Source organism: Lonchura striata, chromosome 5 (genome assembly GCF_050655825.1).
Source record: "Lonchura striata isolate lonStrDom1 chromosome 5, ASM5065582v1, whole genome shotgun sequence".
In the NCBI taxonomy this organism is placed as follows: Eukaryota; Metazoa; Chordata; class Aves; order Passeriformes; family Estrildidae; genus Lonchura; species Lonchura striata.
In genome coordinates, this window is record NC_140707.1 from 33,411,177 (window position 1) to 33,437,213 (window position 26,037).

General features: G+C 47.9%; 2 protein-coding genes across 4 annotated transcripts in view; one reads left to right on the top strand and one right to left on the bottom strand.

Moving 5' to 3' along the window:
• Positions 1–6,137, top strand: part of EXT2 (exostosin glycosyltransferase 2) — a 71,900-nt gene extending 65,763 nt beyond the window's left edge. For both annotated transcript variants that reach the window (XM_021533226.4, XM_021533227.4), the window contains one exon: positions 3,386–6,137. In XM_021533226.4, the coding sequence (XP_021388901.1) occupies positions 3,386–3,524 (139 nt within the window). In that variant the 3' untranslated portion in view covers positions 3,525–6,137. The remainder of the gene's footprint in view (positions 1–3,385) is intronic.
• Positions 6,138–13,447: 7,310 nt separating this feature from the next.
• ALX4 (ALX homeobox 4) overlaps positions 13,448–26,037 on the bottom strand; it is a 44,546-nt gene continuing 31,956 nt past the window's right edge. For both annotated transcript variants that reach the window (XM_021533620.4, XM_085580225.1), the window contains 2 exons: positions 18,735–18,863; positions 13,448–16,719 (listed from right to left, as the gene is read on the bottom strand). In XM_021533620.4, coding sequence (XP_021389295.1) covers positions 16,405–16,719; positions 18,735–18,863 — 444 coding nt within the window. In that variant the 3' untranslated portion in view covers positions 13,448–16,404. The remainder of the gene's footprint in view (positions 16,720–18,734; positions 18,864–26,037) is intronic.

A 26,037-nucleotide genomic window follows, 5' to 3' on the forward strand; every position in this document is an offset into this window, starting at 1 on the left:
TCCTGCTGTCTAATTTATTTGAGATAAATAGAAGACTTTCGTCCCGAGGGTTATCAAAATCCATCATTAAAATACATTAACTGAAGAAAGCTTTGAACCAAGAATTCCCTTCTTGCCCTAGTTTAGCCTTTACATCAAGTCACAAAAGAAACTGCAGGAAGGTCTCATAATCACTGTATTTACAGGTGTTTAAGTGGCAAGAAGTTTATTGCCTTTAGCATCTTTGCATCTGGCTCTCAAAAATGGAGAATTCTATAAAATGCAATCTAGAGGGCAACTGCCAGTACAGTAGATATAGCAAAGAGCTGAGCTGCTTCTGTAGCCACAATAACAGCAGTGTTTTGTTGAGGACACGTAAGTATTTGTCAGAGTCAAAATAGGAAGCCATTTCCTTAAGAGGCAAACTGTCCAGGTCACAGTTGGCCAAAGGTTGCAGGTACGGGGCTACCCTGCCAAAAAATTAGTTGGATTATAGCACTGAGGAACCTGATTAAGAGAGACCTTAACAAACACCAAGTTCATCCAGGGGCAGTGAGGCTCTCAATTTCTGAGTTTACACAATCTTAATGTCTTATTGAGCTGAGCACGATTGTTGTCAGCAAAGCTAGGGAAAAAATAATACTTGGAAGCAAACATGCCTGTTACTTTGAGTTTGAAAAACTATTGATACAACTAAGAGAAACACCTTCCCTCCATATTGAGATGACATTACATTCTCTTGGCTACCTAGCTTTCAGTGTTTAATGCTCTAGATATCCTTTCTGGTTTATATTGTCCATAAATGGCAAGAACTTCAGAATTCAAATGATTTAGTTCAGTGCTACAGATTACATTTTTGGAAAGAAATGTCTTTCTTTCAAATTTTGTGGCTTGTGCATGACATTTCTTCAAAAAAGGCTGTTTCTGATCTTTGAATTTGGTATTTATTTGTGGAGGGCTAATTTCTGTTTCAGCCAGAGTGTTTAGAACATACTAATTTTTCCATTTTTAATTTTTGCCATTTCTTTAACAATAAAATGATTTGCTGATGGTTAAAGATATTGTGCTGGCAGGCTTAAATGGACTTGCTACCAAAATAAGTTCAGCTGTAGAAGGATCCCATCTTGATATTTTGTCACCAGTCCTCACTTTTGATTCAGGAGTATAACCTCTGGAGGGAAGAGGTCAATTTTGTGTGCCCTATCCATTTAGTTTTGTCTTTTGCTCTGAGGGTGCCACTTAGTTCCGGTTGTGACAATGGCTGCTCTGATGTGGACACCTGCCTACCAGGCAGTAGGCTGAGATAACTAATTCATTTCACACCAGCCACCAAGCAGCTGTTCCATTACAATGTCTTTCAGTCATTACTGGCAAAGGCAGAATTTGAACCAGTAGACTAAAAGTATTCTTGTATTCCAGAAACCAGTGAAGGCCAGCAGCTGTGCAAACCTCTCACATGCACATCTCCCAGTGCATCTACCTCCTTGCCTGTGAAGTTTGTGGGTTTCCTGCCATGAGGCTTCTCCAGTACACATCATGGATTAGTTAGCCACGTTTCTTACAAGTAACAGATTATGTGAAAGTCTATCTAAAATCAGATGTGTTTAAGATATCTCGCGGTGAGCATCCTATGGAAGCAGCAGAAACTGCTTAGTGCTCCTGGAGAAAACACTCAGTTCCTGCTCTCTGCAGAAACTACTGCAGTGAACCTTTCAGTGTCTGTGGTCCAAATCTCATTCTTTAGATGGTTCACCTTGTAATTGCAGATTACTGAACAGTTACCTGGGTCTTCACTTCAGCCCTCACTGGTGGTTCCTTTGCTCTTTCAGATCTGTGCTACATGGAGCAGATAGTGCTTGTCACAGGAGTAGAGGTTGTGTCCCACTTTACATGATTTTCTCTTACACTCTGAATTCTTTTTCTTTTGTTTGTGGTCCCAGCAATTTGAATCTGAACATAGGAAGGTATGAGGTAGGACGAAGTACAAGAGGATGGGAAGGTTGCAGAAAGTGAAGCGTCTGCATTTACCTGTATTAATATTTTATTCAAGTATCACTTCATATGAAGTAGTTTTCTGACACTTTTCTCAGGGCAGAAAATGGTCTGCATTATGACCATTATAGCTTGAAACAGCTATATGGTTGAGGAAATAATTTTGGAAACTGCTCTTGTTGTCCCGTCTACTTCAAAAGAGTGTTTGGGGCAGTGTTGAGCAGTCCCCATCACAGAACTGTCACACTCAGTTGGTGTGATTGACCAGGTCCTGATGAGGAAAATTATCCCGGAGACATAGTGACCCCCTAACCCTTCGAAGGGGTCGGGAGAGGCTGCAGTGGTTGGGGAGTGTGAGACCTGCTCTGCCACTGCCTGCAGCACATCAGTCTCTGTAGCTGAGTCAAAGTGCCCACTTCTTTTTTTGTTTTCCCTTTTGAATGGCAAAAGAAATGTCACATGTTTTCTTGTAGCTCTCTGTTAAGAGCGGGGAACTGTTGTCATGATTCTTGGTATCTGAATTCCTTAAAAGCTGTTTTATGTAGCAGACAGCTAATGTTAGCTGAGCATTGGCTGAGGTGAGATGAGCCAGGTTTTCTCTGCCTTGCTTCCACAGGTACAGCACCCTTCAATGAAAAAGTTAAAAGAGCAATGTAATGGTTAAACATCTGTTTGCTTGTTTTTTGAAGAACATGGCTATTCCTTTCTACATTACTGGCACCTGAAGTTATTAAAACTGAAAGAGTCATCAGTGGTCCAGGTTTTTTTGTGCTAATGTGATGTCTTATTGCTCAGTATATCTTTATTTAGACAAGGAAAATAAACTAGTTAGTTTGTTTCATTTTATAGTTTTAATTCAGTTTTACCTTTAAGTTGCTGTACAATCAGCTCTGCCTATTCTCTGAAGCATGTTTATTTTTTTTTTTTTTTTTTGTGGGAAAAGATAGAGCTTCTGAAGAAGCCTGAAAAAAGACAGACTTTTTTTTTTTTCAGAACTCTGTTTTCACAAGGCCTTGGTTTTTGCAAAACTTTCGTTATAAACGAAATTGACCCAACAGTGGCCCTTTAAGAGACATGTTGGCAGTTAATCTGTTCTGGTTTACAGCATGTACATTGCTTTAAGAATGACTGGAATTCTAGGGGGAGGGAGAAGGGAAGCTTTGACCTCCATGTGCACATGTGCTGCTGCCAGCATCCCCTTGCTCGTCTCTGTGATTAAATGGATAAATCAAAGAACACCAGCTTCTTTTCTGTTCTCTCTGCAGTGAGACTTTCTTTTTATTTATTAGTAGCCAGCATGGCTGAAATACTTCCAAGTGCAAGAGAGAAGGTTTCTACCAGTTATTTTGGTGTGGGAGTTGGTAGCCAGCCCAGTTGTTGGAGTTCTTAATTATACTGCTTTCCTTTTCACCAGATCTGAATGCATCAATAAGTTTGCCTCTGTCTTTGGGACCATGCCTCTCAAAGTGGTGGAGCATCGTGCTGACCCCGTCCTGTACAAAGATGACTTTCCTGAGAAACTGAAGAGCTTCCCCAATATTGGCAGCTTGTAAAGAGTGAGACAAACCTCCGTGAGGAAAACGACAGATGAAAAGGTGCTATGAGGAATATAAGGCCCCGAAGACAAAACTTGCTAGAGTGAGTTGCATCTGAGAGAGATGGGAATTAATGTTGTCTTCCTTTTACATGGCACAAAGATGTAATTGAACTCTGAACAACTGCTTCTCTGTTGCTCACAGAGAATTGAATCTATTTGTGGGTTCTCCAAAAAATGTCAAACACACACTTCTGTCCAAAGGAGGCTATGTACCTGAAGAATAAAACAATCTTGCTCTCTGTGGTCTGACTCGCATGACTGACCTCTTCTATCAAATGTGCTGCAGGCTCTCTGGTTAGTGAGCATCCATCCATTCAAAGCAACTGTCTGCAATGTAGAGCTGTTGTATTTTGGGAGGAGTTTATTTCCTGTGTGGCTGGTGGGCCTCTGTCTTTTGAGCATTAACTGTTGTCTTAAGTAACTGTTTAACAAATATTTTCTTCTGTAATATGATACAAATGTTTATTTTTTTTTACAACATCACAAACAAAAATCTGTCTGTTTTCACCTAGTTTAAAGAGCAAAGCAATTTTTGTTACTTAAATTATTTTGATGGAGATGGAGACACAGCAACCAGGAGGATACTCTCCTTCAAAGCAGAGACCTGCAGGACAGAACTACAATTGCTGCACTTCCTGTGTAAATCTCAGGTTTTCTGCTGCACTCATGCAAAAGACTCTGACTCTCTATCAAACTATTTGTATTATACAGAAAATTATTGGTCTTTAGTCTTCTTATATTTTTTATCTTCATTATAAAACCAGCAATCAAGTTACACTTTTACATTGTAGCCATCCATAGGGATGAAGTATGAAATAAGTTTGAATCCTCTTCAGCAAGCAGTCTGCTAATTTGTAAAGTACCTCTATTTGCAGAAATTCCCAGTTCCAGCTTCAGTGTACAGGTACATGTAAGACACTGTTAAAGCACACTTACAAAGTCCTGTAAGTTACCATTGTTAGAAAAGCTATTGTGTCTTTGCTTGTAATTTAAGGGACACATTGCCACAGGCTGAAACATACAACTTAGGAAGCCTTTTGGAGAAGATTTACATTTCTTAGGAGCATTTGAATTGTTTCTCCATACTGAAATGAACCTGAATGAGAAAATCAAATGCAAAATTAGAAATAAAGTTGCCTGGACTGTTACTCTTGCCTTTCAGTGTTACTGAGGGTCCTAAGTTGGACTGAGAAAGCAATCTCTTTTCTAGCTCTACTGATGAAATGTTTGTTAGTAGATAAGTGTGACTCTCTTTTGAAACCTCTGTTGCTACTGGTTACAGACACATCCTACTTGATGGGCTGTTTTTTCTGCTACAGTGCAAGCAACCTTATTCCTCAGATTTGCCAAACCCCAAACAATAGGACAAGTGTTAGACATCATGGTTCACCCCCTCTCCTAAACTGGATATGCAGCAATGACAGAAACCAAATGAAAGTCAGGCTAGAAACAGGAAACATCTGCTCCTATTTGTCTCACCCCCACTAAGACTTATCTTATTGCCCAATGCTGTGGATGTGCTGTGAATAAAAATCATATTGGAACAATAGCTTTGAGGGGATGCTTCACTTCATAACCTCCCTGGGATGTGCCTGTAAACTGTATCATCTGACTCTCTGGGAGTGTTTAATTACTAATAAATGGTTTTTGCTGCACTCTTTGTTTCATTCCTGAGTTGGTATGGGAACTAAAAGGATAGCTGTTGCAGTGACAACTGCTGTCTGCACAGTGGCTATCACAAGAGAAAGGAAGGTTTGTTACTCATTATATCTCCTTTGCAGCCCTTCAGGTTTATTAACATGAACCTTCTTTTCGACTCTTTCTGTTGATTTATATGCTGGTGCTGGAGCATCAGGAGATACCAGTATATTTCCCTTGAGAAGTTTGCTTTAAAAGGGTAGCTGTAACAGTGCAGTAGTCAATTTTAGCTGTCCTTTTGGAGCTGATCTCAGCTTGGCAGGCCCTAGCAGTTTAACTGAGTTATAACTCCTTCCTTACAGAGTTGTGAAGCTGCTGTGATTTTTTGATTCTTTCTCAGTAAGCCAGTAAAAGGTTCATTTTGCACAGAATCTTAAAAGACACTGAAGATTTGAAATACATGGTTGAATATTTTTAGATGTAGACAGCCAAACCAGTCCTGCTAAGCTGAGATATAATCTCCAGTCAGTAAAAAGGTAACCTGTCCTTGTGTCTGCATCCAGGAGCATCTGAGTAGCTTCCCCTTGCACAAAATGTCCAGTGACCCCTAACAATTATGTTTTATCCTTTGGCCTTTTACAGTTGCTTTTATAGGGCTAGCTCATTTACAACCCCATTTGTCTCTGTTTAGTGCCATGGAGAAAATTGGGCAATTGACCATAAAGAAAAATTGTAAAATTGCCTACATACTTGCTCTCTGCATTTATTATTGTGATGTTCTTGATGCAAATTCTGTAAAGGTAAGCTGCAATTGTGTGTCTTATTTACAATGGAGTTTTTGTCAATCTTTAAGATAATTTTTAACTTTTCATTGTATATATGATATCCAAAAAAACTTGATAATTGTATATTAAAAATCAAATCACATGAGTGTTTATTGTATTTCACTTCTGGAGTGGCACAAGGAAACATGAATTAATTCAGAAGGGACAACTTCAGTAACAAGCTCTTTTACTACATAAATCTGTGTTAAACTTGAATATCCACAATGCACTTCAGTAAGATCTGCCAATATTTTGTCTTTCCCATAACTGGAGTTTGATGGTTGTCTTGCAAACAGAAGTTTGGTCTGCATCCCAGTCACCTTTTGGGGAGAGTAGTTGTTACTCTAATTTTCTGCCAAGATTTGACAATAGCATTTATCTTGGAGAAATATGGAACAGATCTTTTTTTCTTTCGTTTTTTCTTTGCAAAGAGATACAGCAGATGTTAAATAACTGTACTTTTGAGAAGAGCTCTTTGGCTGAGTCACTGAGATTGTGGAATCCAATGTGGTGTCAGCTTTTTGCTTCCAGAAGCCCTGTGGATCATGCTGCAGAAGGGCAGTGTGTGCATGGCACACCTTGCTGCTTGTGCATAGCAAGGGGGAATGTGCTGCAGGGGCTGCTCTGCCAGTCATGAGGAGTCCTAAGGGTGCATTTTTAGCACCACTAGCTATTCCTACATTGCAAGAGCTTTTCCTTCCTCACGGCTCCACCATCATTTTACAGGCTGTGAAGATTCAGGTCCTGATGTTCTGAATGACTCTGTCCTTCCATCTCTAGCTCCTGCTCTGGAACCTCCTGCCATCCGTCATGCTTCCGCTGGTGTGGTTCAAATATGCTTTACTCTAGCAACAAGTTTATCCCTCTTAATTATCCATTCAAGGGCCTTTTAAACTCAAGGACCTTGGAGATGTCAAAATAATTGTGAGGTGGGATTTAATTGATGCTCAGTACTTCTGACTCATTTTGCTTTTAGGCTGTATTGGTGAGTGTTGAGCCTTCTAAATAGATGCTAAACTGAGATACATGAAAATGGATTTAGAAGGGCAATTTTAATGTTAAATATACCTCCAAGATTTGATATCAGTGCCCTCCATAATGAATGTCTGATACATTGGGTACTTCTCACAGGTAAAGCATCTTTTGATCAGGAAAGATCTCAGAATGGTTAATGAATACTGCATAAATCTGTCTAGCCCTCTTACATGGAATCTGCTCTCACAACCAAAGCATGATATAGATGGGAGAAAGACTAAAATCAATGGTGCTGATGAGAAAATAGGATCAGAGTGAGTATGAATTTTTTCATTTTTCTCTTTGAAGATTTGCATACTTAAATTTTACTATGACTGCTGCAAAACATGTTTTTTGTAAACTAAAATGTAAAGTATGTGTAGTTCTTTCAGTCCTGGATAGTCTCATCTATGTACTTGAATCACAAAAACAAATTCTGCAAATTTATGTTTGATTAAATCTGTGCTAGAAAATGAACAATTTCCCAATTCCAATTGGTCCAGTTGCTAACTTCAGTCTGATCCTAAAGAACTGAGAAGACCAGAGCAAATCCTGGCAAGTATTTCACCTATACTGCCTTTTCATTTCAATTTTTAGGCTGAAAATAATAATTTCTGTCGAAACTTGCCAGAAAATACCAAACACAATGCTCCATAGGATCTGCGGGTTATCCCATGAGCAGGTAGTCTCTTCAAACCTCTTGCTAACATTGGCACGTGACAGAGATAGCATTTGCTTAGCAGAAAATTCAGGTAGAACATGTTTGTTTTACTATTGAGTCATATCTCATGCTATTGGGAGTGCCTGTAGGATGGTGTAAGTTCTTTTTATGATGGATGCCACTGCTGTATCTAAGTGCAATAAACTGAGCTTCATGGTCCTTCTGCATGGGTAAGATCAGCCTCTTACTTGTAGCTGCAGATAAGGAAATGGAGATGGTCAGATTCCCTTTGGAGATGTGTGGGTGAAAACAGGATTGAACACCAATATCCCAAGCCTGGGATTTAGCAGAACAAGCTACACTTTTATCTGAATTGTTGTTTGTTTGGAGTTTTGGGTTCCTCACTACCAAGGCAGAGGACTGTTAGCCTTGACTTTAAGAATCAGCAGGCTTCAGCAGGCCCTGGCTTGAAGCCATTTAGAGACATTCCTGGTGCACTCTGTGTAATTTCAGCCTGATGGAAATGGCTGTAATGCAGTCCCACCTCTGCTGATCTTCAGGATTCCCCTGTCTGCAGCTTCTTGTGGTTGCTTTGAAAGTGAGTTATGTTTCCCATTAAAGGATAACAGGGACAATTGAGGCAATTACAGGGACTGGCTTGGAGCTAGCAGCACGAAGGGAGTTTTCCGACTGAAAACAGTGCTGCTCAAAGGTTCTTCCTGCAAGGTTGCCTGTTTGCTGTCTTCATTTGTCTGGAAAAGGATCTCATAATTGTCCTTCAAATTTCCTTTAGTCATACTAAATGCCTGTTTACTTGCATAAACAGGAAGTGCTCCTGCTCCAGACAAGCATACCAACTCTGTAGCGACCATGGACAGAGATCAGTGCAACTTGGTTATGATTTTATTTGGTCTATAAACTTGTGTCAGTGCTCAATACCAGACTCTGTGCAGGGGGAATGTTGTGACTAAGAAAATACCAGCATAATTATTAAGTCACATGTATTATATTTTTAACCTAAATTTCAGTTGGGGGGGGGGGGCTGGACAAAGGTCAAAGCTGGACCATTTGACCAATGAAGGCACAAAGAACTTGGGATATGCAGATACGAGGTTTTCCTTGTGTCATTATGAGGTGTAGTTTCTGTTGCATCCTGTGCTTTTGAGGATGAAGCTTATCTCATTTAGCCCCTCCATTAGGTGTAGTGATGGGAACCTGTAAAACTAAAAAGCTTGGGACTGACTGAACAAAGTGCCACTTACAGATATCCAGCTGCCCAGTGTGAATACCTCATGCTCATCCAGGAGATAAGCTCATAATGCCTTGGAAAGATACCTGAGCTTTTCAAGCCACCAGCTGTGTTCCCTCCCACGTGTCCATGTGTATATGTGCCATACACTCAAGAAAACCATTGTTTCTCACCTGCTTGGCTGGCTGTTTGTAAACTTACAGGCCCTTCTTTTGTGAAATTTCTCTTTGAAGGTGAGGGCCAAGTCTCAGCTGGGTGCTGGCCGCAGTTTGTGCCGGGTGCCTTCAGTTGCAGACTGATGGCAGCAATAACTGCTTTGCCACACTTCATACAAACAGGGAAGAGAAAATGCTTTAAGGAGAAAGGACCATAAAATGAGATCCAGGAATTCAGTAAGGCTACAGCAAAAGGAGCAGATTGCTAACTCAGAGCATCTGTCTTTGCCCTGTGAGTAAGTTATGAACTGCAAAGCAAGAGAAAGTGGAAGATCCTTTCACAAATAATAAACACTTGTTTGTGTCAGATTAAATGCAACACCTTTACATGTGGGCTCCAGCTGGCCATAAGTAGATGCACCTTGCATGGCTGTTACCTTTCTTGCCAATGAGAAGATTATTGAACATCCATCTGCTTAAAGGTTAATAACCTGCTTTTAAAAAGAGGAAGAAAAAAAGGCAAATATGTATAGTTTACAGGAATAAAAAATTGTTTTTCATTTAAACTGCCCGAACTTTGCCCTGCCTCAAAGTCATATTCTCCAGCAGAGAAGGAACGTGTTAACCTAGGAGCTGCAGCCACATCTCCCAGAGAGAAATTTTTCCATGTGTTTTAAATAACTCCTCTAAGAAGGTGCAGCTTCAAGAAGAAAATCCACATTTCTAATCTGGGTTCTGCCACTATCTAGAGAGAGAGACTTCAGTTCTTTGGCATCATTTAGGACAGGAACAATTTCTGATGTAAACCCTTATAAGCAGGATGTTACTGAAACTGGCTTTAGGCTCTCAACACTCTGAGCTCTGCCAACATCTGGAGAATCTGGCTTTGAGTGCTTCAGGAGGGGAAGGAATTTTTCTCCTACAAGTGAGAGGAATGGATAAGCTTGCAACAGCACCTGCATTTTCCATTTCTTTGTGAGACAGAAAACAGCCATGCGCTAAGGCAAGCTGATGCTCTCAGACAACTGGTGGAAAGGCCAGAGGGGCTCTGTGGGTCTTGGTGGGTTGCTGGCAGCTGCTGGGCACCTTCTTAGCTTTGCCTGAGCACGAAAGGCCCTTTCCAGTCCACCCAGCATCTGGGTACGGGGACTTGAGCTCTTACCGGTCCCAGTTCTGGTGGGTCTGTGCTGTCCAAAGGAAACAGTTTTGCAGCTGAGTTTATTGATGGAGTACAAGCAACAGAAAGGCCCTCACAGAATACAGATTTCCCTGCAGTGGGACAAGAGCTGTGTCCTGTGAACTGGCGGGGCCAGACAAACCCTTCCCTTTGCGTGAGGACGAGAAACCCAGAGGGCTCAGTTTGCCCCACAGCTCCCTGAGCAGCTTCTGGCTGCAGGCAGGCACCTCTGGGAAACCCTGCAGACCCACAGAGGAGAAGAGGGTGGGTGAGGCTTGGATGCCTCTGCTAAAGTGGAGCTAGGAGAGGAGGATGTGTGACAGCCTGTGGGAATATGGGAAACACTGCCAACCCCAGGTGTCTTCTCCTAGGGCTTCAGGAGACCTTGTGCTTGGTGTCCCGAGCATGACTGTGCTGTGTAAAAGGGGTGGTGCCACAGCATGGGGAGCTCAGGGTCCCCAATTCCGTGGCCTCTTGTTGCCAAGTCAACTTCTCGCCGTGTCAGCTGTGGTTACCGGTGGGATACGTGCGGGAGCCCTGTGAGGCTGAAGCTCTGCTGGAAGCACAACTGCGGAGCAGTAAGGCAAGGAGGCTGTCCTGCTGCCGAGCCCGCGGCCGGGCTGCCCGCGGCGCTGGCCGGTGCGGAGCCGAGCCGTGCGGAGCCGAGCGGAGCCGAGCGGAGCCGTGCGGAGCCGAGCCGTGCGGAGCCGTGCGGAGCCGAGCCGTGCGGAGCTGCGGAGGCGGCGGGCCGCGCTCCCGCGCCCGCCCGCGGGCGCTCAGCCAGCCCTTTGTACGGGACAGGCAGCAGCCCGTGAGCTGCCACCTGTTGTCAATCTACCCCCGGCTAATCCATTCTGGACTGCGTCAGCAGTTCAAAAGGGCACTGTTAGTATTTTTTGCCAGCTTCAATTAACGTGAGATTTTGGAGGCCCCTCTGATCACATTTCATCTGTCATGAGTCAGGAACAAACCAGCCAGATTGCAGTTGAGAGGAGAGAAGAGAAGGAGTTTATTGCAAACCAAAACAACAACAGTGTTTGTGCCCCCTTGGCCAGAGTGGCTGGGAAGCAGGGGCCTTCCCACTCCTTTCAAAACCTGGAAAAATAAAAATTGGTGGCTGGAAATTCCAGCCCTTCACCTCCAAAAAAAAAAAAAAAAAAAAAAAAAAAAAAGCTGCAAGTGCAATAACTTACTTCAAAAATTAAGAAGAAGCAAGCTGCAAGACTGTTTGTTCTTTTTTAATATTCCACTGTAATGAACTGGTAATACATGGTTGCATAGGCAATAACATTGCATGGCACAAACCTCATGTGGCAACATTTTAAATGATTTTTTTATTCTTTTTTTTTTTCCTGAACATTTTTAAAACTTTTTTTTTTTTTATATGTTCTACCCCAGGCCGTTAAGCTAAAGAGAAAAAAAAAAGGTAGCATTTATACAAGGTTACAATATTTTACAACAAAAAACCAATAATATTGATTGAGGTTTGTTTTCTTTCTCCCAGTCTCTCTTTCAAGCACTGCACACCTAAACCGATATATTATTATACATTGAAAACTGTCCTTCAAAATCAGTAGTATAAAAGTCCTAGCTCTACCTACCTACCTAGCTATGTGGGGGGGGGTGGAGAACCATGTTACCAGCAAAGATTTAAGGGGGTGTAAGGCTGCTCCCTCGCCTCCTCCCAGCTCCGTTTGGGAAGCTGCAAAGAGCTGAATGACTTTCCATCCGATTCCACCCCCTTCCCATTTGGGTTTAATTTCTCCCTCGGTCTGTTTGCTTTTTGCTATGTCAGTCAGAGCAGCAAAATAAACACGGGGCTTTGCCTCTGCTTGATTATTTTTCAATCCTTTTCCAAGAAACTACCTTTTTGCCTTAGTTTGTTTGGAGAGTGTTTTACAATGTGCTGCCCGGTCTGAGCGTACTCTGAGAATCGGGAACGTGCCTCCCCACCCCAAAACACCTCCAGTGCGGCAGGAAAGCAGCAGGCAGCCCTGTTGGGCATCGCACGGGGAACTGGCCCGGGCTGGTGATGCCTCCCCTCGGCTGATGGGGCAGGTGAAGCCATGTGTGCTGTATGTGTCACGTGTGGCACACTTTCCCTAGCACCCTGCCTGTGCAATGGCTCAGGCCAAGCATGGCCCAGCAAAGACATTTCATCTGGCAGGATGTGCATTCTGGCAGGCATGGACACTCGCTCACAATCTGCCACTGGCTTTAGAGGAGAGGGAGGGTGGTTCTCTTCTTATTTTGCTGTCTTGGTGTTCCTCCCTGTAGGGTCTAACCAGGTAGGTGCTGGCGCAGTGGGACCTGAACTGGGTAGCATATTCTGGAGGAGGCAGCCAGAACCTGGCTAGAGAGCCTGCTGGAGTGCAGGTGGGTGGCACTGCTGGCAGTAGGTGACGTGCCAGGGGCCTGACCTGGCCCCTCCCCAGGAGCTTGTTGAGGCACAGCAGCCCTAAGAGTCTGGACCCTGCAGGGTCCAGCAAGCCCCAACCTAGTTCCCCACTGGTTTCAGTTGCTACCAAAGCACTAACTACTGCTTGTGGGCAAGAAGTGCCTTCGAGTACTTGGCAGCGAGTGGTACCCAACTACTTTTAAGCCAGTGCCAGGAACCTATGCTGCTCTTGCTATTTGCATCCTCCTGCTCTCAAAGCTCTGGGACATCTCTAGGGTTCCCAGCCATGGGCAACATAAGGCAGCCACGTTGTAGGGTACCAGGGCCAGAACTGCTTGGGTGAAGTTTTGCTCCTCCCTCCATGAGGCTGGAGGGAGATTCTGGGTGAGCCCAGTTAGCTGGGCTGCACCCACAGAGGATGCCACCATGGGCATGGCAAGTGTTGGGATGGCTGATGCTTGTGAGATATTTTGGTGATGGATGGGGACAAAGCTTGCAGCTTTGAAGGCAAGTCCCAGCCAGGGAATTGTGATTCAATGTATAGACAGGAGTAAAATACTAAATAAGAAATAAATAGAGAAGAAAGTCATAAATAGAATTGAAAAGTATTAAAATAACAACAATAATAATAATAATTAAAAAAGGTGTCATCATGGCAATGTGAGATTGCGAGAACAGCAGTGACCCTGTGACCTTTAAGAAATGCAGTAGCTGTAGGCTGGCTAGGTTAAGATACACACACACACATATATATACATATATATATAAGTATATATATATATTTATACCGTTTTTCATGTTAATTTAACAGCTAGTCTTAAAAATCCTTTTAAATAAATTTTAAAAATGTATTTTAAGTACAGATGATGTAGCTTAAAAACTGCCAGAACAACTGCTTTTGAAGGTTTGGGAGGGACAACCCTTCCAGTATTACCCAGATGTGTGGGCGCAAGGGACTGTGCCGGAATGGCAGCAGCAGCCAGAGAGGTGAGGCAGAGCCTGGTGAACAGTGGGGCTGCCTGCAGCTGGAGGTGGGAAGGGAGCCCTGCACCAGGGGTCCAGGGAACAACATTCCCCTTGCCTCGTGGTGTTTTCAGGCAGGCTGAGGGCTGGGCACATGCAGCGGTGTTTAAATTAGACTGAGTCCAACATGTGCTTTCCACATGAATTTTAAGGTGAGAGAAAGTGGGGGCCAAGCTTCTCTAAATGCCAAGTCTGCTGCCAGAAGACTCTCCTCTCTCTCTCTAACAAGACAGGGATACAGCACTTAATCCTCTGGGCTGTTAAACAGCTCAGATGTAATACTGGCCCCGTGGAAGTCTGTGAGGAAAAGCTACCTTTTAACTTCAGTAGGGAATGCAGCTAAGCTCTTGAATAGCTACAGCCCTCCACAGGAGCTGCCTTCAGAGCTTGCAGGCTAAGCGAGACCTGTCCCCATCTGCCCGCCTGCCCACTGCACTCCCCTTAGCTCTGCTTGTTGCTAATTTGCCTCGTCAGCAATGGTACTGGACTGTTCAGGCAGCAGCCCTCCACTGGTTGCCTGCTGACATTGGGAAGCATCAAGATTCCCAGTGTACCTGGGAAAAGGCTCTCAACGCTGTGCTTAGCTGCCTACACAAATCTGATGGACAAACTGCCTCCTGCCACCAGTCCCTGGGTAGCTGGGAAGCTCAGTGGCTTCTGGGGTACCCAGTGTGGGATGTACACACCTCCAGCTGGTCAGCATGATCCTGCCTGGTTCAGTGATCAGCATCCCTTTCAGCATCTAAGCCACCATGCCTGAGGCCTCAGCTGAATGTTTATGCTGGGATGTAAATCCTGGCTGCTTGTGATGGGAGAGGCCCTGGTTATGCAGATGATGTAGTGAAATGCATGCTGGCTCCCTGTCCATAGCAGGGAAGTAATCTCCTAGCATTTCTGAGGAGAGGAAAAAAACAGTACTACTGGTGTTTTCTTATTCCAGTAAATATATTACTTTTGACCTAGCAATAGTGTATCATTAAGGTAGTGTATTGACAGACTATGGAAATACTTATATGGCTCATTAACCTGAAGCTGAACATTTGGTTGTAGCTTATTTGGACCTTTTTCGAAGACCACTAGATATTCCTGGACCTTAAACCACAAGATCCCCTAACACTGGGCATGAGGAAAGAGGGCAGGGTGACAAACCAGTTTTTATGGGAGTAGTATCCTATAATTCCCTTGCAAATCTCAGAGATGGCTACCCCAGCTCAAGCCCAGCTTGCAGAGCCACACTGTGTGGATGGTAGTGCTCAGCTGACTTTCAGCTTCTCCTTGGCAGTATTTCAGTGGGGTAAAAGGATATTCCAAAATTATTCCATGCACTATGATCATTGAAAAACTTGTAAAATGTTTAGCCTTGCAAAGGAGATCTTACTTAATAGCTCTGTGCAGGTAAGAGCCATGGGACGGAAAAGCAGACAGGCATGTTGGTTCACACAAACCAGAGAAGTTCTGGTCTCTTCTACTTCCTCTGCAAAGTGAAGAGGAACTGAGGTGGCTGGAGATGGGGCAGCATCTCCTTGCTCTCCCTCGAGCCCCTTCCCAGCCTGTTCCCTTTGCTGTCCCTGGTGCAGAGATGCCCACGGCCACTGTGTGCAACAGGGCACTGGGGTGGAGGGCTGAGGGAGGGCCTGTCATTGCACATGTCTGACCCAAGATGAGGTGTGTGAGCAATTTGGTGGCCTTGTGCCACTGTGGCGGTGTGCTAGTGCTTGAGCTCTTTCTTGAGGCAGTCTTTTTGGGGACTTGCAGATTTACATAGCAGTTGTGCTTCCCTGCCAGGGCTGCTGTCTCTAAACTGAAGTTAATAATTCCCAACCCAGTGAAAGACAGAGGAAATATTTTCCTGTACCACCATCCTTGTGAGGCTCAACATAGACCACGAGTAGGGAAAGCAAATCCCAGGCATTCCCTGGGGCATCGAGCCATGCTGGAAAGCTGTTGTTTGCTGGGGTGTATCTTCATCTGGGGCACCAGAGGGCTGGCAAAGACTCTCAGCATGATAGCACTGTGCCATGGTGGGTAAGGGCGTCCCCTTCACAGGCCTCTACAACTCTGCTGCATTTCAGAGTACAAGATGGAGTGGGAACAGGGTAGAAGGAGATGGGCTAATGTTGCCTTTTTTCTAGCTTCAGTTATCTTCCCAGCCTGGTTCCCCACTCAACTGTGGGAAGTAGTAGCTCCTGCTAAAAATTATGTTGGCAGTGCGAGAGAGTTTCTTTGCTGGTGCCAGAGTCCCCATCCAGTCCCTTGCCCAAGGCAGAATATGTGTGTGTGAGTGAGTGTGTGTGTGGGTGGGTGGTGGGATGGGAGAAGCTGCTGAAAGGCCAGTGGGCTCTTGCTCTTTGGAAAGGCATGTCTGGTGTCAGAAAAAACAGCGGGAAGAAAAAATGCCCAGGTTGTTGGGGAGGTGGCAGTGAGAAGGGAGGCATCCCATCCCAGATCTTAATGGAAGAGGTGCCGCTCCACAGCCTCCCTCTCCCTGCCTGACCCCAGGAAGCCGGGAGGTGCCACGTTCATACTGGAAACTCTCCACTTACATTAACATATGTACTTTATATGCCTAGGGTAGCTAAAAGTGCTGCATTCAGATCCCCGAGGAGGCAACTGCTGTCTGGAGTCCAAGCGGATGGATTTCCTGGGCTGTCCCCAGGCGCTCTCTCCGTGTCCCGCGGGCACTGGGCTGCAGCCCTGTCATGTCGCCCAGGAGATCGCGGCGCTGTGCTCCTTCGCTTTCATCCTCAGGGCAGCGATGCTGGAGGTCTTGCGGTCCGGCTCGCTGTTCAGCTCGTAGCCATTGAGGCTGGGGCTCATCCCGGCCGTGCCGAAGAGGCCGCCCATGTGAGTCTGTCCCACGGGCGCCGAGACTCCCAGGAACTCGGAGACGCCGCCGGCCGCGTGGGGGTGGGCGTGGGGGGACATGCAGGACGGCACCGTCTCGCAGGGGACCACGCAGGCGGGCACGGGGGAGGCGGCTCCGTTGTTGCCAATCCAGGAGGGGTTCTGGATCTGGAAGTGGGAAAAGAAGCATCAGGGCTGCCCTGTGCAGGATGCTTTGGGCAGCTGGCTGGGGGAATGGACTGTGTCCAGCCCCGGCCTGGCAGGGCAGCCTAGTGGAGGGGCAGCCACTGAGGTGGGCATGCAGTCGCGTCTGCTGGCCCCTGCTCAGCCCTGCTGCAGCCAGCAAATCCACTCCAAAACCTGTATGCCAGCCTGCACGGGGCAGGGAGTGCAGCGGGGTTACTCACAGGGAGCAGGATTGTGCTCCCCTGCCACATCTGTTTATTTATTCTGCTCCCAGACACTCCTCTTAGTTTTTTTGTACCATGAGCACTTTTCTCAGTGCAGGAAACTTTGTGTCATCCGTGGTGTTTCTGTGGTCCTACTCATTACAGAGGGGTCAGGCAGAAAGCAGTGATGTGAGGCTGCTCATCCACCATCCCTCTCCAGCTTGGGGCAGTTTTGCCTAGGCAAGGTTTATTTCGTACCGTATCGACATGCCTGTCGGAGCTGAGCCCCCAGCACAGGCAGCTTCATTGCCCCTCTCCCCCAAAAGTGCCCATCCAGGCAGCAACACCCACCCTGCTGCAGAGCCCTGCAGGGCCACCTCAAGAGACCATCTGGGATCCTGCAGTGTCACTCACAAAATGATATCGCAGAAGAAGAGAGGAGGGCTCAGTATTTGGCAGTGGGAATAGGTGTGCTGCAGCAGGGGATGCGCGGGCATGCAGGATGAAAGCAGAGAGGAGGTGAGCAGCTGGCTGGAGCAAGAGGGCAAAGGGCCCTTCATCCCACTGCCCCTTTCCACTGCTTGCCCTTGGGCCCTCTCTGATCTCTTACCTCCTGCAAATTGCTTTTCAAATTTTTGATCTCTTGTGCTGGGAGAGGAGGGCAGTATGAAGGGATAGAGCAGTGTAAGTTACAAAGGCAAGAGAAGGACATGCTAAGAAGGCTGCTTGAAAAGCTGCTTTGGCGTCTCAGCTGTTTCAAAAGGATTTCTTGTTCAGTTTATGGGAGACGCCAAGCGGGAGAGAGGTCAAACACTCCTGGCTTGGCTGTGGGGTAGCATTGGTACAGCAGTGGCTGGGGAGGCAGCTGACAGACAGGGTGTCAGGGAGGGAGGACTTCCAGCAGATCTGTGAGGACAGTCAGGTTCAGAGCATCATGCTTGCAGAATTGTGCCCTTGAGCAAATTCTGGGTGGTGGGAAGAGGAGTAGAGGATGGAGGGAGTGCTTTCTGGGCACAGCCTAGTCCTGGAGCTAGCAAACCCCAGTCTGCCTGGCATCATCTAAAGTGTTGTGAAACTGGGGTTAGCCCAATGTTTAAGAGGCAATTTTGCTGACAGGTCTTCTAAGACAGGAAGCTAAGGAGGGGAGGCAACCCTGTGACTTGGTTCCAGGGTCAGGGCAGGAATGGTTTCAATAGGACTCAGAAGCAGCCTCAGGTACTCCAACAAGACTGCTCCCTCCCCTCTTCCTTTGGAGCATAAATCTATCACTTCCTTGGGAAGCATCCTCAGATGTCACCAAGTGTGCTGTGCATACCACAGCTCATCACTGGGAGACTGCTGTGGGAATTTGCCAGGGGAAGAATGCTTTTATCCAACCACCATGTCCAAGGGGCATCAAAACCAGACATAGTAACAGGAAGCCACCCTGGGATCTGCTATTCTTTAGACACGAATGAGCCTTTTGGATCTTTTTTGAATCAGTGGAAAGCTAGTGGGCAGCAGCATAGGATGTGCTGAGCAGGGTGGTCTGTGCCCAGGGGTGCTTCTCTATATCACACAGTGCTGGGCTTGGTACCTGCTTTAAATGTAGCTGCTCTGGGCCAGAGCATGAGGGAGCCAAGCAAGACTAAAAATCTGCCAGCCCTTCAATGCCTGGCACTATAGCCCCAGTGTCTCTGCAGCCTTGCCAAGGGCAGGTGGATGTGCCTGAGAAGTGAAGCATGGCTGGGGGAGGACTGGCACCAGAGGCAGCGTGTCCAGCAAGCGCTGTGCCAGGCAGGGGAATGCACTCACCTGGGCGTAGTTCTCAGCACGGGTGAGCAGAGGCAGCTCGTAGGCGGTGGAGAAGTGGGTCCGGACCTGCTGCATCTGACCGAACCGCTCCCGCTTGCGCCATTTGGCTCGCCGGTTCTGAAACCACACCTGGGGAGAGGCGACAGCAGGGCTGTGAGCAAGGGGAGCCCGGCAGTGCTGGCAGCCCGACAGCCCTGAAGAGCCCACCAAAGGGCAGGGCCATGCCAGGTGGTGGTTTGGTGTGGTTTGGTATGGCATGGAGAAGGGCACTGCTCCACACACGTGCTCTGCAGGGGAGAGACGGTCCTTCCCTGCTTCTCCTGAGGGTCTGGGGCCAGTCTGTGCTCCTGGAAAGGGAGCACTCCATGCAAATGGGGATATCCATCTTCTGGTGCACAGCCTCTCTGGGGACATTCCCAGCTCTTGCCTGATTTGCCCTGGAATAGCCCATCTTCCTCTCACCCCTAAATCTGTGTTACCCAGGCTCTGCCTGCTGCTTTCCTGCTGTCAGCCAGTCTCAGAGAAGTGTGAATACATCCGTGTGTGAATACATCTGCTGCCAGGCTGAAAACAGCAGTGATGGGGCTTTCCCCAAGACTAATTCTGGCTATGATGCCATTGACTGCAGCTTGCATTTCTCACCAACTCTCTCATTTTTCTTAACCGCAACAAAAAATACAAAGCTAAACACCCCTTCCCTCCTTAGCTGCAGGAAAGGACAGGTGTCCTATAGCATCCTTTGGTTTACACTGAGTTTTCTTTGCAGGGTTTGCTACTCTTTGCTTCACAGTGCTGCTCAGATCCCTTCAAGGCAAAGACCAAAACTCTGTTTCTGCTCTTATTTTTACTGGCTTGACATCAGTGTGGATTATTGCACTGTTGTCAGCACCATTGCTCCTGATTTGCATCAGCCTAAGAGAGATCAGAGCCTGGCCCAGTGTCTTCAAAGCCTCTTGAAGCTCGTGAGTCAGGGAAACACATCAATCAAGAGCTGCTTTGAAGGCACTGAGAGATGAGGACGATCACCAGGGGCTGGGTTGTGCAGGTCACGCCAGTGCATGAAAGGAGCACTCCTAGAGCCTCTCAGCTCTGCTTCGAGTTTTACACGGTGACTCGCTGCAGGGGGCCAGAGGGGTATTGCTGACAAGCAGCTTGGCCCTTCCCACGCCTGGCCATGGGGCAGCTTCGCTGCTTGCCAGGCACCTGGGGAAAGCAGATGCCAGGTAGGAAGCTCATGTCTTCACGGGACAGCAGGACAAGGCAGGTGCTTGGCACAAGGTGGGATGGCAAGACAATTTTTGCGGGGGCAGGAGTGCTGTAGGTCCTGCAACCTGAATCAGTGCAGCCAGGAGCTGCTATGGAGAGGTATAAGGGGTTTGGGTTTCTGGTCTGAGCTGACCTTCCTGTTTGTGCTGGAAGAGTTGTTTCAGGCTCTCCTGCTTCAGTTTCTGCCTTCCACCACATAGACAGCCTCGTGAGGGTCTCTTGCAGCCAGGCCTGTGGTATGATAGGCTGCTAAGGGTCTAGCCATGCACTGTGGTCTGCTTTGGGCAGGGAGCCGATAATGCAGCTGCCAGGCACATGCTTCTCATGTGGGCTGTGGAAAGCACAGGGTTTAGTGCCCGGTCCCATGGCCATGATGCCACTGGCATGGGCCATCCACTAGCTGGCCAAAGCAGCAACCTGCTATCAACCCCCTACCCCAAATCGATAACCCTGTGTTTTCAGTAGGTGCAGAAAGCATCGGAAGAAGCATCCTAACATTATCCCAGCACGCACTGCACATGCAGAGCGTCCTACTGGAGCGGGTTTGATGCCTCAGGCATCTGTCTGTTTTTCTTCTACCTCTTCTTGGCACAGCCACTCCAGCCCAGCTGCAGGCCAGTCCCAGGGCTGGCCTGGATCACGCCGCTTTGATCTGAAGATTCAAAGTTAGCGGTGGTGACCTGGTTCTTCCTCAGGCGGAGGAGGCCCCGCTGTGCTCAGAGGGGTGGAGAACAGGTAGGGAGCAGAGTGCTGGCTCTGCATGAGGCTGGGATGAACATATGCCAGGCATACGCGGCCGTTCCCTGTGTGCTGAAGGCACCGGCTGCCTTGCCTGCCTGAGCATCCCACCTGGGAGCAGGGAGGCCGAGCTCAGGCTCCCATGGCAGGGTGTGGCCCTGCAGTGCGACCTTCAAAGCCATCAGTGCAGGGTCTGTGCCCTCTTCCTCCCAGGACAGCACAACAGCTGCCTTGACAGAGCAGAGTGGGGTCTGGGCTTCTGCTCTAACACATTGGATTGAACAGAGCAAAGCGATTTAAATTGGCAGTTCCCAAATTGCTATGTGGCTGGTGGCTGGGGCAATGTGGCAAGTCATTGCATTAGGCTGAAGAAGAAGAGTGTCTTTGGTCCAAGTGTTGGTGTCAGAGGCACCAGAGGCAGTCTGAGAGCTGACAGTGAGCTCTGAAGCACTTGTGGTGAGTTTGGATCACTTTTTAAATCTGCCCTTTCTCCTCTGGTCCAAATCCTTATAGGCTTCTTGGTATTTTGCAGTTGGGTTTCTCCAGGTCTCCACAGTTATCCGGGAAAAACAAGACAGGCATGGCAACGCATAATGTGAAAATGTCAGCAAAAAACCTCAGCTAATCCTCAGTATTTCCACAGTCTTAGAAGACACCTGCTTTTAAAAAGCAAATCTAAACCCAAACAGAAGTTCATTTTCCTTTCATTGCCTGTCACTCCCTGTCAAGAGCGGCTGTTGTGGGATGGGAATGTGACAGTGGAGGTTGCAGTGGCTAGTGCAGCATGTCCTCTGGGGTCAGGATGGGCTACTTTGTGCAGGGGCCAGCAGTCACTGTGGACTGAATCTCAGTGTTAGCAACTACAGCAGGAGTGTACAGTAATGGCATGTGTCTAACTCCTGCAGACAATGCTTATCAGCCCTGATGTATCCAAATCAGCCCTGTAAAAATCTACAGAACAGAGAATGTTTCATGTCTCCATAAACATTCAGCTATATGCTGGTACCTAAATATATATGCATACACAGCTGATGTGCTGTTGGGGGTGGAGAGGCCAGAAGTGGCCTGAGACAAAGCAAGGAGGCTCCTGCTCACTCTCTTGGTGCCTCTACCCTTGCACCCAGTGGGCACTGCCAGTCTGCCCCTGCCACCAAGCCCTGTGTGCCCTGCACAGGGCACAGGTGGATGGGCTCAGTTGGGACTTAACCCAGGTCACTGACCATGTCTGGATAGTTGGGGGCTGCATCACTGATCTGTCCTTCCTCCAAGTTAAAGGTCTTTTCCCCTCTCTCATGCCCGCACCGTGGCAGTGGTGGTGAGGCTGCACATGTGGTGGTGGGCTGGTGGCAGCTGTGGGGTTGTGTTCATGCCCTGTGCTCAGCAGCCCTCACTGCATCACTGCTCTGATGCAGGTAAGAGCTGCCCACCACATTCAAGTCTCCCGTGCTTTTACTCTCTTCTGGCAGCCTCAAAGCATCCATTCTCCCCATTCCTGTCCTCTCACCCTGCTACCCTCCTCTCTCTGCTCAGACTCCATCTGTCTGTGTTCAGGACCCCATCCCTCTGTGAAAGGCCAGGCCATCTCCCCTCTTGCCAGAGATGGACACCAGTCCTTTGCTTTTCAGACTGCAAGAACAGAGCCAGAATTCATCCTTGAGTGCTGAAACTGGACACCGTTTTATCAGTGGCCTGGAATGGGAAATTGGAGCCTGGGATGAGAGAATTGAATAACTCGAGCTTGTTTTCATTTCATGTTTAATTTCCTGCAGGCTTAGCTCAGGCTTTCCGCTCCTTCCACCAGCCTCCCAGGGTTTTATGGGGGAAAAGGGATCAAGATATATTACTTCTTTCTTTGCTTTGCTTTTTTTCTTTTCTTTCTTTTCCAAGGCGGTGATTTTGCTACAGCAGAGTTTGACATTTCCCTCTCACTTTCAAGCCCCGCCGCATCACAGGGTCACCGCCAAAAACATTTCATTAATGGTCCCAGCAATCATAAAGCTGGCTCTGAGGGGGGCTGCCTGAGGGTTTATATTCCCTGGCTGTGAAGCCTCCTTCTAGTCCCATCCCTTTCTCCTCTCCCAGAGAGCAGTCCAGGAGGTAGATACTGATAACCCAAGAGAGATAAGCAGCCAGGGCCAGGCTGGCATGGGCTTGGGATGTGCCTGTGTGTGTTTCAATGCAAGGGGAAGGAATAATGTGTGAATACATGTGTCTACCTTATTTTTCTAGTGCCACTGCCTCAGGCAACTGCAGCAGACCTGGATGAGCTGAAAGAGCCTCAAGCAGTTGCTGATACCAAGCAGAAGGTCTTTCTGCAGCCCCAGACATGGAAGAGAAGAAAGGAATGAGATATACATGGTGGATAGGACCTACATGAACTCAGCGCCCCCTGTGCACCCTTGCAGGTTTGTGGCTGAGCTGTAGCAACCTCTTCCTGGCTGTGCCTCTTCACAGGGCTTATGCATGGCTCCCACTTCGGAAAACAGGGATGTGCAGTATCTTAATAGTACATGGAAACAAGGGGCAAGGTTGTGGGGAGTAGACAGGAAAATGTTGCATTGCATCACAGGGGATATTAGCTTTGACATTGTCAGACCCCAATACAGATGGCTGGAAACTGAGGCAGACAGGGAAATGGAGTGGGAGAGGGGCCAGGCCATGGAATGCCACTGCTTCACAGACAGTATGGTCCACCTCATGTATGCTGCTGGCATGGGCTCTTCTCCAGACACCAAAAACTCTGGCAGCTACTTCACTAATGAAGCATGAGCTTGGGAAAGGGATGGAAAAATCAGAGCTGCAGAGCCTGTCTGGGCTCTGCATCTGTTTCTGCTTGCAGTGCAGCTGGTTATGCTCCCCAGGAAGCCAAGCCTAGCCATAGGGGATGCATAGGGGATGACCCCCAGGCAAAAGCTGTGAGAAGGAGCATCACACCTTAAACCTGTGCCTCACCTTTCTGCCATCTCACTTTGCTTAGTTCAGCTTTTCAGGCAGCTGAAGCTGACCTCCAAAAAAATCATTCCAGGGCAGGCTTATCCCTTAGATGACATGTCTTCCTTGGGAGAGGGATTACTGTGCTTCCCTCAAAGACCATGGGGCTGCAGCAGGTGTGTGCCCAAATACCCCACAGCAGCCAGAGCCTTTCCCAGCACAGTGGAGTGTTCTGAGTACCTAGCAGCTCTTTGTCTTGCAGGGGAAAAGTAGTGAGGGGTTCGTATCTGATTTTTGATTTCCACCCTCTAGCCCTTGTTTCTTGGTCCTTGCAGTAGGCCTTTGCTTCACCATCAGCCTCCTGAGCTGCAGCCCCATGCCCGTACCCACTCTTGGGCTGTGAGCTAATGGCCCTTGATGCCACACTGCTGGTACTGGAAGACCCCACAGAGCAGAACTGACCAGGGGGTGGGAGGCCAAAAACAAGGCTAAACAAGCTATGGCACAACCCAGAGGTGGAGACAGGCACTAGGTTGATTCACTAAGGCTTTGTCTCCAAAATCCTCCTTCGTGGGAAGAGCAGCCCTGTGCCATCAGCAGCAGAGCCCTGTGCCACCTCAGACTGCACCTCCACGCCTCCCGGGGGCTGCCACTGCCGTGCCAAAGCCAAGCAGCCCACTAACTTACAGCCCCAGCCCCTGGGGACACATCTGGGATACCAGAACCTGGGCTGCCTCTGGGCCTGCCCAGCCAGCACCTGCTGCGCTGGGCACGAGCTGCAGGTCCTCGCTCTCCAGTGACAGTCTGCACTGCTGCTGACAGCACAGCAGTCCTGCATCACCAGCTGGTGGCCTGGTGCCAGCCCACGGCCCAGGTTACTGGGTCCTGCCTGGCAGAGCTGGGGAATGACTGAAATGCAAGTGCTTACCCCTTTCACCATGGGATAGGTGCACGAGCAGCCAGGCCACTCAGACAAGCCCTTCAGCAGCTCTGTCACACGAGCCTTGTCATCGCCGTCCCAAGTGAGAGGTGGCACTAGCAGGGAGGCTGTTCTTAGCTGCCTGTGGCAGCAGGCTACTGGCACATTTATCTCAGAGCAAGCTAAACCCCTCTTTGCCAAATGTACTCCTGGATACTTAGGGAGTTCTGCCCTCAGCTGAAGTGTGATCCAGGGGTAAAGTGAGGGAAAACCCCAAAATGAAGGGTCATATGTAAGGAATGTGTAGATTGCATCTGCCTCACCTGCCCTGGCTCTGATGGACAGCCCTTCACACTGCATGGGATGACATAGTAGCTGCAAACCCTGGCTCAGAAGCGAGCGGGAGGAGCTTGCCACCCTCCAGCACCTCATTCTCATTCCTGAGCTAAAGGAATGTCATGCACCGTGCAGTCAGTAACCCGATGCTATGCCTGGCCTCCCAGGAGACCCCATTAGCACTTGTGGTGTGTTTTTGGGAAATAAAGAGCTGCATCCAGTGGCACAAGCAAAGAGCTGATGTTTGTAGCAGTGCCTTGCTCTGCCCATCCCGTGGTGCTCAGCATGCTGCGCTCGGGACCAACGGGAATCACAGGGCTGCCTACTGAAACGCAGCCATGTCCAGCCTGAAGAGAAACAGCTGTGGGGAGGAAGAGCACACCAACCCTGCAAACCAGTTTAGGCAAGCACACGAGAACTGTTTGAATTCAGCAGGGAATGTACAAACTAAAATGGACTTAAGCATGAATGTGGGCCTTATTTGCAACAACTACTTGTAAAGGTTAAAGCAGAGACTGCCTGCGAGCTGGGACTATTCCTGGTATAAAAGATAGAATAAGGTGTCTCCGTGGGCCAATTGTTCTTGATGCTAATGCAGGTTCTGGGGGTGGTGAGCTGACAAATGCCTGCAGATGGAAGTGACAGGATTAGCTGTGCTGGAGAAGGAGCTGGCCACCAAGGCATGAGCTGCGGATGTCTGCTCCATGCAGTGGTGCTCCTTTTTGCACACGGCTGAGCCCTGACATGCCTCCTGTTTAACCTTGACTCACAGGAAAGGGCACTAGTCAGAGAATCATTCCCTCCTCTGATGTGGACTTCAGGTCTGCTGGCCCCCCAGATTAGTTCAAGGGAGCTCATTCATGAGAGCTGGCACCTGTGTGGTGGAGGTGATTGAGACTGTCAACAGAGTGTGGCTGTTTGACTCTCCTGCTTCTCCTAAGGTGGTGGGTGCACCTTTTACCTCCAGATCTCCAGCTTTCATGCAGTCTCAGCACCTGCCAAGCAGCAACAAGAGCTGCCTCTCTTGCATCACCATGTTCTCTGGCACTGAACTCCCAGTCACCTCTGCAGCCCCATCTGCCAGAAAGAGCCAATGCTGTGGAAATCTTGCTC